This window comes from Bombyx mandarina, chromosome 10, assembly GCF_030267445.1.
Source record: "Bombyx mandarina strain Sakado chromosome 10, ASM3026744v2".
NCBI lineage: Eukaryota > Metazoa > Arthropoda > Insecta > Lepidoptera > Bombycidae > Bombyx > Bombyx mandarina.
The window spans coordinates 5,001,300-5,013,525 of record NC_143217.1 but is presented as its reverse complement, the minus strand read 5'-3'; the positions used below and the strand labels follow the sequence as shown (position 1 = coordinate 5,013,525).

At 33.6% G+C, this 12,226-nt stretch overlaps 3 protein-coding genes across 3 annotated transcripts; 2 read left to right on the top strand and 1 right to left on the bottom strand.

The window, feature by feature from the left end:
• The first annotated feature begins 3,044 nt into the window (after window positions 1-3,044).
• On the top strand, window positions 3,045-4,159 carry LOC149502168 (uncharacterized). The gene has a single exon (XM_089730735.1). The coding sequence runs from the start codon at window positions 3,237-3,239 to the stop codon at window positions 3,930-3,932; it is 696 nt and encodes a 231-aa protein (XP_089586861.1). The 5' UTR covers window positions 3,045-3,236; the 3' UTR covers window positions 3,933-4,159.
• Window positions 4,160-5,001: 842 nt separating this feature from the next.
• On the top strand, window positions 5,002-8,560 carry LOC149502167 (pescadillo homolog). Its single transcript, XM_089730277.1, has 6 exons — window positions 5,002-5,228; window positions 5,307-5,540; window positions 5,631-6,002; window positions 6,679-7,402; window positions 7,758-7,963; window positions 8,250-8,560. The coding sequence occupies exons 1-6, from the start codon at window positions 5,205-5,207 to the stop codon at window positions 8,523-8,525; spliced, it is 1,836 nt and encodes a 611-aa protein (XP_089586403.1). The 5' UTR covers window positions 5,002-5,204; the 3' UTR covers window positions 8,526-8,560.
• pelo (pelota mRNA surveillance and ribosome rescue factor) lies at window positions 8,545-11,869 on the bottom strand. The gene is made up of 7 exons (XM_089730278.1): window positions 11,700-11,869; window positions 11,357-11,600; window positions 10,671-10,925; window positions 10,146-10,368; window positions 9,599-9,791; window positions 9,078-9,184; window positions 8,545-8,996 (listed from the first exon to the last, which is right to left on the bottom strand). Exons 1-7 carry the CDS (start codon window positions 11,738-11,740, stop codon window positions 8,896-8,898), a joined length of 1,164 nt encoding a protein of 387 aa, XP_089586404.1. The 5' UTR covers window positions 11,741-11,869; the 3' UTR covers window positions 8,545-8,895.
• Between the last annotated feature and the right edge of the window lie 357 nt (window positions 11,870-12,226).

Below are 12,226 nucleotides of genomic sequence, written 5' to 3'. Positions count from 1 at the left end.
ACCTTGTCTGACATTAAAAAAAAAGATATGTGGTGTCGTAGAACACCGGATAGGAACGAAGTTCCATTTAAAAAAAAAAAAAAAGAATTAAGAGAAAAAAATCGCGCGGTGAAATATCGCTGTGCGGAAAACAAGGCCTTATTCCACGGACTTTTTCTTACGGTTTTTACTATCACATTTTCTTCAGTTCGGTCGCGCTGCAAAATCCCTATCTCCTCCAAGCCTGCCGTAAGGAACTTCGTTCCAAAAACCCTCACAAAACTTGGTTAGAGAATTATACGAGAACAATCAACACTATTACTTATCCTTCAAATCGATGCCTGCAATGAACACTACTCTAACTCAAAAATTTGAAATTTTCGTTTTTCACGCAAATCGCTTCACTAGTTTAAAAGTATTACAATTAATCATTATTGATGGGGTTCGAAGCAAAAGTAAATCAGCTAGTCACACAAAAAAAACATAAATATATCTGCAATAATAAAGATTTCATCAACTTTTTTCGTTTAAACGCTCCTCTTGTAAATCTACGAATTTGGAGTTAGCGTAGTGTTCATTGGAGGCATCGATTAATGAATGATTAATCTATTCGTACGTAACTACTTAGTTTCGTTCTTACATAAATTCATAATACTCATATTAACGCAAGTAGGAGAACACCTCCAGACGCACAACGAGAACACCTCATGGTCACCTAAGCACATCGAATTTTTATAACAATAAGAAATGTGCGTTAATAAAACCAACAACAATAACAATTCCATTTTATAGTTCTACATTCTACATATAAACAAACAAAATGTTTAGTTTTATGGATGTTGAAAATTTACTTGACTTTTATGAAACCGAATCGAATTTTATTATTCGTTAACCGACTTCAAAAAAGGTGAAGGTTTTCAATTAGAATGTATTTTTTATCTCTGTTACCTCAGAACCTTTTTGTGGGTGAACCGATTTTGATAATAATTATTATTATTTATTTAAAAGCTGGTGGTTTTTCAGGTGCTTCCATTTAAAATTTATCAAGACCCGATCATTAGTATTTTAGTTATCCTTAACAATCCATATTTTCTTCGCCGACTACCTTGATGATAACCTCATTATACAATACATTCTTTTATCACACTATATATTTTACGATTGAAAAAATATTCATTATGTACCATAAGTGTAGACACTGCCAGCACTTGTTAACAAACCTTTTTCATTGCATAGACAGGTGAACGAGCTCATGATCCACTTAGTGTAAATTTGTCATCACAACACGTCATAAACATTACAACGTAAATCCCGCTACGTCATAAAGTGAAGTCGAAGTCTCGATTGTATAATACAACGGCTAACCCACCCTTCAAATTGGAACGCATGACTGCTTCCCCAGCAAAATAAGCAAAACGGTGTTAACTACCCTTGCAAGCTTACCATACGCCCCACCGTAAATGCGAGTTTACGATTGAAATACTCTAGTATTATACTTTGAGAACAATGGGTTTCATTCTTCAGTGAATCCCTTTTTTTCTTAGTACACCCACTAGAAGAGTTGAGGTGGTGCTAATCTGTGCCCCATACTAGTATAGACATGACACATCTAAAATAGGAAAGCTTACCGGCATAATACATGTGATCCTTTTGTGATCAAATGTGAGTTTACTTTTAGTAGGTATTATTTGGTGGTATATGGTGGTAGGACCTCTTGTGAGTCCGCACGGGTAGGTACCACCACCCTGCCCGTTTCTGCCGTGAAGCAGTAATGCGTTTCGGTTTGAAGGGTGGGGCAGCCCTTGTAACTATACTGAGACCTTAGAACTCATATCTCAAGGTGGGTGGCGGCATTTACGTTGTAGATATCTATGGGCTCCGGTAACCACTTAACACCAGGTGGGCTGTGAGCTCGTCTGCCCATCTATGCAATAAATAAATAAATATTTATTATAATTATATCTCACTATTACACTTATGTTCTATATTATATTACTACTAGAGGTCCCGCAGTAGTCGAAATTCGACTATAATTAATTGAAATTGTAAGCTTGTACACTATTGTGATTGTATTTTATACTTCTATAATCACAAATTTCGCCAAGACTACACTGTAAAAAATATTAACAAAGACAAACAATAATTAATCTATTCTCAATTTGACGTCAGGAACACCAGTTTGACAATAAAAACTCGTAGTATGCATGCGTGTGTGCGTCAAATACATGGTATGTAGTGTGTGTAATGTTTTCTTTATTGATTTAATGTATCTTTTATGCATTATTTTAAAAAAATATTAGCATTGTGCACTTCTTCTCTATATCTATACTAATATTATAAAGAGGAAAGATTTGTTTGTTTGTTTGTTTCGAATAGGCTCCGAAACTACTGGACCGATTTGAAAAATTCTTTTTCCATTAGAAGCCGACATTGTCCCTGATGAACATAGGCTACTTTTTTATTTTTTTTATGGTTTCATGTATGTTTTAATGTTTCCGAAGCGAAGCGAGGGCGGGTCGCTATTCTCTATAAGTGTGGAAAATTTCATAATCCTCCATCCGTGCAATTTTCGTTAAAAGGGATACAAAGTTTTTGCTTCACGTATTAATATATAGATAGTATCTTTTAAAATAAATCATCTAATTGGCATGGCCTCAACCGAAAAAGTTTACGGTAAGATAGGTCGAATGTTTAATCGTTATTAGAAGTAAACTATTATAGCAAGTAATTTAAAATTAATATAAATAATTATTAACAATACGCATGATCTCCAAAAAAGTCAAGAAGCGACAAATTTATAGCACAAAGGCTATAGGGTAAAATATAGGTCTATTAAATTAATGTACCTTCATTTTTAGGATCACAAAATTGTCCAAACAAAATATGACATTTTAAATTATTAATCCCTTGAAATTCTTTGGAATTTCTGAAATTAGAATGATAAACTCAAATCATAGAATTGAATAGTATTCTGATGATTTTTTTTTTTATCGGGAGAGATAAATGAAACGCAACATATAAAGCATGCAAAGCAAAAAATCATCTTTAAAATGAATTATCTCGTATGCTTGAAGAGATAGAACATGACGAGCTGATAACAATCGAACGTTAACGTGCTTCGTGCTTAAATTAAGATATTTTTTTACCATCTAATTGATTTTAATATAAAATGATTACAAAACCCGTTCAGTTCAAATATATTGATACTATAAAAGGCAACGTTCAGGAAACCAAAATCATTAAATTATTCTAGCACAATGCTTAAAGTACTCAGTATATTAATAGTGATTTACTCGTGTGTTCAGGGTCACGTGACTCAACGAAACGACCCGAATCAACTCCATCCAGTACATGGACTCTATATCAAGCCTTCGGTCGACGGATCTACGGGAGACCTTTACGTTGCCGCGACAGAAGAAGATGGAGTCAAATCGCAATGGTTGACTGATGCATCTGTCAACTTCTTACCAGCCACAGCAGCTTCACAGAAACACGAAACTGCATTTCCGAGCCCCTTCGCTGCAAGCTATCCTCATGAAGAAACTGTGAACAAAAAAAAACAAGCTGGAGCCCCGGTCCAGTACGCATATGCGGTGCCAATGACAACAGCAACAAATGAAGGCACCTCACCTTATCCATACGCACTACCGGTCAGTGCGTTTCCGTCACAAGCATCCGAAAGTTTAATTCCGTGTTTGGATCCTGCTAAAGCGAACATTCCCCAATATTCTCCGTTTCATTTTTTCTATCCCCAAATGATGTCTGCATATACAAAAGCAATGAGCATTTTAAAGGAGGCTGGTGTTAATGAAGATACTGTCAACTCTGTGATGCCAACACCGCCGATGTGGTCGCCTTATTCTTATCCTATGTACGTAATGATGGATCCTAGTACATGGACCAAAAGTCAAGGAACAACTCCTGCTCCTAATACTAAGAGCGAAAATAAATGATTTTGGATTTTGATATTATTTAGATAAATAAAAAAGAATTAATTTATAATATTATGATAATTATTAAATAAATGTAACTGGATTATATATTTTCTTATTAAATAAAAATTCTCAAGATGAACCTTAATTAAATTAGATCTTCAGTCGAAATGAACACGGGAGCAAACCCTTTGCTGAGTTACGATGAATTTTTTCTTCGATGAACGTTTTCTTTGTAATTATTTTGTATCTTAAGTTCCATGAGAAGTTATCTGAGGAATAGTACCAGATGATTCCGCGAACCCCATTTAGCCACTGCAGTGCCCGCCACCGTAGCAAAACTCACACATATCACCGACCTGGCAACACTCAATTCAACATTTGTGATCTTTTTATCACAACACCATGCGGTTCTGGAATGAAATCCCTCCTACAGTTGTGTCTAAGCGTTTTGCAGCATATATCCTCCTTCATCAAACCAGACTCGAAAAGAGTTGTTTTGTAAACATTACAGAAGTTCGGCTAAGCCACTGGGATTATTCATATTTGTGAGCATCGGTGACCACTCGGTGATCTAATAGGCCGTGTGCTCATCTGTCTTCTAAGGTAATAAAAGGAACAAAAAAATTTGTGCACTTGCAGCAGGTTCACTGTGCCCCTGGCGTTGCTGACCTTCATGATATTTAAACAACTTGTAGTCTTTACATTCTTTGCGGAAACCTTTAATATTTATGGGATTGCGTAGTTTCATTTAAAAGTAAATAATATCTCAAACATATTTTTTCATACATGTAGTACCGAAATAGTATACGACCGAAACCGATCAGAAGATCGGGTGAGTAACTTAGCGAGTTGATGTTATGAGTTAAATTTCATGGGTTTCAATGGATTAGATTATCGGGGTCCGTATGCCTGTTCTTAGCGTTAGAGTTTCAGGCGTCTGGTAAAAGTGTGAGTAGACCAGCTAGATCTTTAAGGATGTCCTCTCGTGTCAAGTATCATCATCATAAATCACCTTCACCTCATTTCATCCTTATTATTTTCACTTAACAGAATGTTTAATGTTTAGACTGTATAATAAGATACTTTTGCCTTTTCTGTTGGAAAATGGAACTACTACTACTGTCAAAAGTGTCAAAATGCTGTTTGGATTTTGATTTGATCTCCAAATCTCCAATAGTCTTTCTAAAATGTGCGAACTTGTGAAATAATAATAGACGCACATTCAATATTTAATACAACCAAACAAAAAAACCTTTACATATTTCTTTCTGAACAAGGATAACAATCATAATGGTGTCCAAAAAGAAGAAGAAGGTGTGTACTTACCTATAAATCGAACACGTGTTTTATGTTGTCTTCAAAGATCCTAACCAACAAATATTTTATTTTTAGTATTCTTCCGGAGAAGGTGCTCAGTTTATGACCAGAAAAGCAGCGCTTAAGAAACTACAACTATCTTTGAAAGATTTCAGACGTATTTGTATTTTGAAAGGAATATACCCCAGAGAACCTAGAAACCGAAAGAGGGCTCAAAAAGGTGCAGGCGGAATCAAAACACTTTATCACACTAAAGATATAAAATTTTTACTACACGAGCCAATAATATGGAAACTGAGGGAACTAAAGGTAAAAAATATGCCAAAAGTAGCAATTTAAGTAATACTTTAAGTTTATTTTCAAAATTTTGTTAAAACTTACAAAATGACTTAATTTTAGGTTTATCAACAAAAAATTCGTCGTGCAAGAGCACAGCGAGAATATGGCAAGATGAGAAAGTTTTTGCGGGACTATCCAGAAATAAACATTGATCACATAGTAAAGGAAAGATACCCCACGTTTGTTGATGCTTTGCGAGATTTGGATGATTGTCTCACATTGTGCTTCCTATTCAGTACTTTCCCATCATTGAAAAAAGTTCCAAGAGACCAATCATTCTTGTGCAGAAGACTGACAGTTGAATTCATGCATGCAGTAATTGCTGCTAAGGCTCTACGTAAAGTGTTTGTATCGGTTAAGGGATTCTATTATCAAGTTGAATTTGAAGGACAAACAATAACATGGATTGTTCCACATCATTTCTCATTCCAGGTACTTGAATGTTTATTATATAAGTTTTAACAAACATTAAAAGTTGATCAAAAATATTAAATAGATACAAAAATGTACTAAAGAAAAACAAAAACATTAAAAGTTGCCTCTACAACTGTTAAGTGGTCATAATAATATGGTGTCAGCACATAGGAAAGTAATGAGATTGGGCATCTATTCATGATCTGGGTTGGACTAATCTAGATACTGAAAGCAAAAGCTGCTCGACATAATAATATACTTTGTTTCATTTATTAACTGTGATAGGGTGTCTTGTGAACCCACACTAAGGTACCACCATCCTGTCTTTTTCTGCCACACAGCCATAATGCATTTTGATTAGGAAGGCAAGTTTGCTATTGTACTGTAAACCTGAGACTACTGTTGTCTCAAGGTGTATGGTTGCATTTATGTTGTTGAAATCTGTGGGCTCAATAGAAAAGAGTTAGTATGTTTGTTCTCTTTACATTCCTAAACCATTTATTTCATTGTGATGACATAGACAGTAGTCCTTCCGTAGTCATTCACACTTTAAGGAAGATTTAGGTCATAGTGCTATCTAGATATATATATACCTTAGGTGGCATGCAGTATTTCCAAAACACAGATTTTTTTTCTAGAATTAGTGGAGTGTGACTGGTGTTCACTAGTATTCATAATTGGTTTTTTTTAACAGCCACAAAGCAAAGATGAAGTAGACTTCAAAATTATGGCGACATTTGTGGAATTTTACACTATGATGCTTGGTTTTGTGAATTTCAAGCTGTATCACTCACTGAATTTAGTTTATCCGCCTAAACTCCCTATTGGATTCTCTTCTGAAAAAGACAAAGACCTTATTGATGAACAATCATATGTGTCAGAACGTATAGCTGCTATGAATATTTCACCTGCAAAAATTGAAGGATCAAATGAAGTTGAAGAGTTACCAGAAATTGACATATTTCCCACAGAAGATAATGATCCCCAAAAACTAGAAGAAGCCAAACTTGAGGCAGAAAAAATTAAAAAGCTAAAAACATTGTTCAAAGGGTTAAAGTTTTACATAAATAGAGAAGTACCCAGGGAACCCTTAGTATTCATAATTCGCTGCTTTGGTGGAGAGTGCTCATGGGATAAAGATCACTTTGTAGGTGCAACATTTGATGAGACAGATGAAACTATTGCCTACCAAATAGTAGACAGACCAAGTATGGATAAACAATACTTATCGCGATACTACATCCAACCACAATGGGTTTTTGACAGTGTTAATACAAGAACTTTGTTGCCGATCAATAAGTACTTGATTGGTGCTATTCTTCCGCCTCACTTGTCACCATTTGTTGACACTATAAAAGATCAAGTATACATACCACCAGAAGAAAGAGAGCTTAATGATCCAAACTTCAAACCACTCCGTAAGAATATTTCAAACAAATTTTATCTAATGAAATATCCATATCTTTTTCAGTGTTGTTTTTATTACTCCAAATAGGTAGACACACAATTTCAATATAATTAAGACTGATCTCATATCTGATGGTGGGTGGGTGCTATTTACATTGTGATATTTTTTTCACTTTAAACCATGTGGGCTGAAAACTTATATGCCATTTTTATATTCAGTCTTAAGTAATATTTTCATTTATATCAGCTGACAAATAACATATCAATGGATAATAAGAAAGATTGCGCAATACATTGTTTGTGCATAATATAGAAGGTACAGCTCAATGATCTTAAAATTAACCATTGTCATATTTATTCAAACAGATGCAGATTCTTCTGGAAGTGAAGTAGAAGAAGCCAGTGATGAAGACAAGGAGGAGCAAAATGAGCCTGACTCTGAAGATAGTGATGCTGAAAGAGCTATTACTAAGCAATATCAGCAGGAGGTTGATGAAGATTCATCTCAAGATGAAGAAGAAAATGATGATGATGATTTGGACCCTGAGAAAAAGAAACTGGCTAAAGAGAAGGTAAAAAAATTCCCACTACATAATATGAATGACTATAACTTTACTATTGAAAATCAGCATTTTCTATGTTTTCCACCTTGATTTTATTCAATTTGACCTAATTTTGTTAATGTTCAATTTTATTAATATGATTACAACTTTTTTATAAATAATAACGATAACTTAGAACCAATTTTTTCTTATTAATGATAAAAATCTTAGGTTTCATGTGAACAGAAAAATAAATCATTATAGGAGATATATAAGTTTGATAGTAAAGAATTTATATATGATGGGTTATTTTCAGAAAAAATCAATGAGGGTAACGACAGGTGTAACCCATAAAGAACATCCTTATCAAAAAGAAATAGAAGACAAACAGGCATTTCGGTTACGCGAGAAGCTTGTACGAAAGAAGCACCGCAATCTGTATAAAAGTATGAAAGCAGGTCAAGAAAAACGTAAGAAGGAAATATGGCTGCTTAGGAAAAAACGTCGCCTTCACGACGAGAAGATCAAAGATGAAAAGAAAGCAGAAAAACGGAAACAAAAAATGCAAGCACTAGAAGCTGCTTCTATTTGATATTTATTAATAAATACTATTTTCAACAACTAAAACTTATTTTATTTTAAATATGTACAAAATTTTTGAGGCATAACAAAGAAAAATTTTGCTATTATGAAAATAATATAACAAAAATGTCACGAAAAATGATACTTATGAAATTAACACTTAAAATAATTAACTATAAAATAACAAGTAATTATATGTTAGGTTTCATACAAAATAGGTTAGTAAAAAACCTACTCATTAAAACAAGTGTACAATTTCTTCATTAGAAACTACAGCGATCCATTGGCTTCTTGTGCAATTTAAATACAGATTATGTTAAAATTTACTATCCTAAACAAGTATTACGGTGAAATGTCAATTTAGGAATATATTTTATAAGTTAATCAGAATCATTTTCGCTGTCTTCTTCAGCATCACTGTCTTCAAGTTCCGGCATAGGAAATCGCAGGACTGCAGCTATACCCGTCAATTGATCTAGTTCTGTAAGAATATTTATATGATCATAATAATCGTGACAATACTGTCATGACTATTTTCATTTTATTTAACAAATTTTCTTACGTTCCCCAGACACATGCATACTAGAGAATATTCTAACATCTCCGCCATTTTCTCGGACAGAATCTACAAGAGCAACATACTCTTTCCGCTTCAATGTATCTTGACACCTAAAGAAGTGAAAAATATATATTATGTAATTGAATATGCAATTTCGAAAAGGACACATCTCTGAAAATGTAAAATGTTCAGGAAATGAAAAAAAACGATTATTTTCTAAAGTAGTGTAAAATTTGAAATATTAACTTTTGAGATATATTTTAGTGTTAATTAGCAATTGAAAATTACTGGAATTATTATAAAATGAGTGTAGGTAAGCTTCAAAACTACATCTATATGAAAAAACGTATTTGACAAAATATGCGACATGTGCCCTTTTCAAAATTGCATATTCAATTATTTTATTAATAAATTTCACAAATTCAACTACCTAAATCTATCATAACCGACATAAGACAAGATCAGCTCACAAAAAATATAATTTAATTTAATGACTGGATTTATTAATTAATAATGACAATCACCTGAACAATTTATCTGAGATCATGAGTGTTTCAATTGCAAGGGCCTCATTAGCCCTCATTACGTGTTTTTTTCCATAGAACGCTTTTGAGGGCTCCAACTGCAACATTGTGTAAAAACTTTCCAGTAATTTTACTTCACTTGCAGCCTTCGTATCTGATATTTTTGCCATTACTGCAGGTTCTTGTAAAACTTCTAAAAAATTAAATTATTACTTGCAATTTTATTGCTATTTTTCTAAGTTACTACCTGACTTCATAATATGTGCATGAATTCATGGAGGAGAATATAAAATATATTATTTTTCACCAATTGTGAGCCTACATGGTGGTGAGCGGTTACCGTCGCTCATGGACACCAGGAACATGGAGCCAGGCTACTGCCTGTCACTATTGGGCCACAGTTCACAGCCCACCTGGGCAAATCTGACATCCTTGAAACATGGATACCTTCACCACCTTGGTTTTATAGAGTACATGTAATTTAAGCAGTTTTCTTAGCAAATTATATGACTTACATAGCTTAAAAATAAGAATTTCAACAAAATACCTTTTAAAGAATGTTTGAATCCAGATGAAGCTTTGACCAGTAAAAATTTACTTCTGTTATCTATAAGTAGCTTATTATCTGTTTTGATTGCCTGCTGCATCATATACTCAAAGAACTGATCCTTCACAAAACCAGGTGAAGCAATGATTACACACTTGACAATGTTAAAATCTATATGCCTGAGAATTCCTTGCATTACCGCTTCATAAAACTTGTTTAAGCCCTGTGAATAATTAAACGAAAGAAACTAATCAATCTATTTCTAGTATTTTCTTTGTTGCTTTTGGTTGGTGAAACTAATTAATGGTATTTTGTGATAGAACAGTTTGTTTTGGTAGACAGGGATTCAGCAGTGCCCATGGCATTGCTGACGACCCTGAACGATGGTAATCACTTAGACTCTAGTCAGCCGTAGGCTCATCTCACTACAAAAGCAATAAAAACTTGGGCCATCATCTTCACTAAAAGAGGAACCCATATGTTATATAAGCAAGTGTTTAGTACTTCTATCACATTTTAATTTACCTTTTCATGCTGTTGTACAAATCCTTTCCGTTTTTTAGGTATTGTGATGTCAATTTTAATCCTCACAAGTGTCATTGAGGGTGTAATAAGACATACATGTGCCAGTCCTTCCTGCATGACAACTGCTGCAACATCAGCATTACTTGCTGGATCACAGGCAGTTTCCACTCGTTCTAATGCAACCGAATCCCACAATACCTTCTGCAGAATAAACTTCCGATTCAGTTCTAAATCCAATGTGTGATATGCACCCATCTGTAAAACGTATTATAAAATTGTTAACAGGTTGCAATATTTAGTTCAGGTGTGAAAATAGATGTGGTTCCATCTGCTTGTATGAACTAATTCAAATAAATGAGTGAACTTCTCTTAGATACTGCTTAATAGCACTAGTCAATTAATTGTTTATTTATACAAGTGAATTAAAATCTGTTTATGTGCTCCAGTTGTGACTTCACATCACATAGCCTATAAGTTTATCTCACTGTTGTAGCATTCCAAGTCATTCCAAAATCATTTCTGATACCGTTTTCATAATTAAATTTAATCGGTTATTCCTGAAAATGCATTATGAGAAATTTAAATTTTAATATACCACATTTCGTTTTATCTGACAAACTTTATATATAGGGTTACTTAAAGCTACGCCAAATTTTAAGTCCAGGAAGCACAGCTTAAAACATTACCTTAACATATTGATTTTCTACAATGTTACGACCTTTCAACCTTAACACACATGCTTGGGTATCAAAGTCAATGTTTTCTACAGTAATGGTGAGCGTAGTCCTAACTCTACTGCTTGTGGAAGACCCGGTCGAAGATTCTGTTTGAACTTTCCGAACAGTTGATGCAGTTACAGCATCGCCTTCTGTGATTAGATTATACGCATGCCACATGTCCTCGGGTTCCTCCGGAATGAGCCCAATACTCCTAATAAGAAATGGACATTTCATTAAAATGTAAATTTAATAAAGACAAGCTGTTCAACAATAACAATTTATGTATATCAAAATAAATTGAAAAGAATACCCCGAGTCATCTTTTTCAATGTTTTTGTGAACAAGTTTCATTATGAGTGCAAAAATTATATCATTTTAAAGACAAATATATCAAATTGGCAAAAACAGTTCTATTTGAAAAGCAAAAATGTTCAAATCTCAAGTCTCAATGACACAAAGTCACAAGTCAAATTAAATTATGTTCTATCTATGATTTTTTAAGGGATTTTATGACCTGGTAACTAAGACTTTTAGGTCATGTCTTATTTTAATTTTAATTTTTATGAAAAATGATAATATAGAGGGAAATGAAATGAAGATGAATAATTTGGGACATTAATCAACTGGTATAAAATAAAATGAGATGATATGGGATGAAATATAATCTCAGTATAATGGTGGTCATTTACTGAGATTTTTTCTGTGGACTTTTTGTAGGATCCCGAGAAGTTACGTCCTGCAACTTTGTTTCATTTTCTCACACTTGTGCACTTTCACAGATATTAAATAGCTAATAAACCACCGTTATTACACATTTAAATCTGAAAAAATACTAAA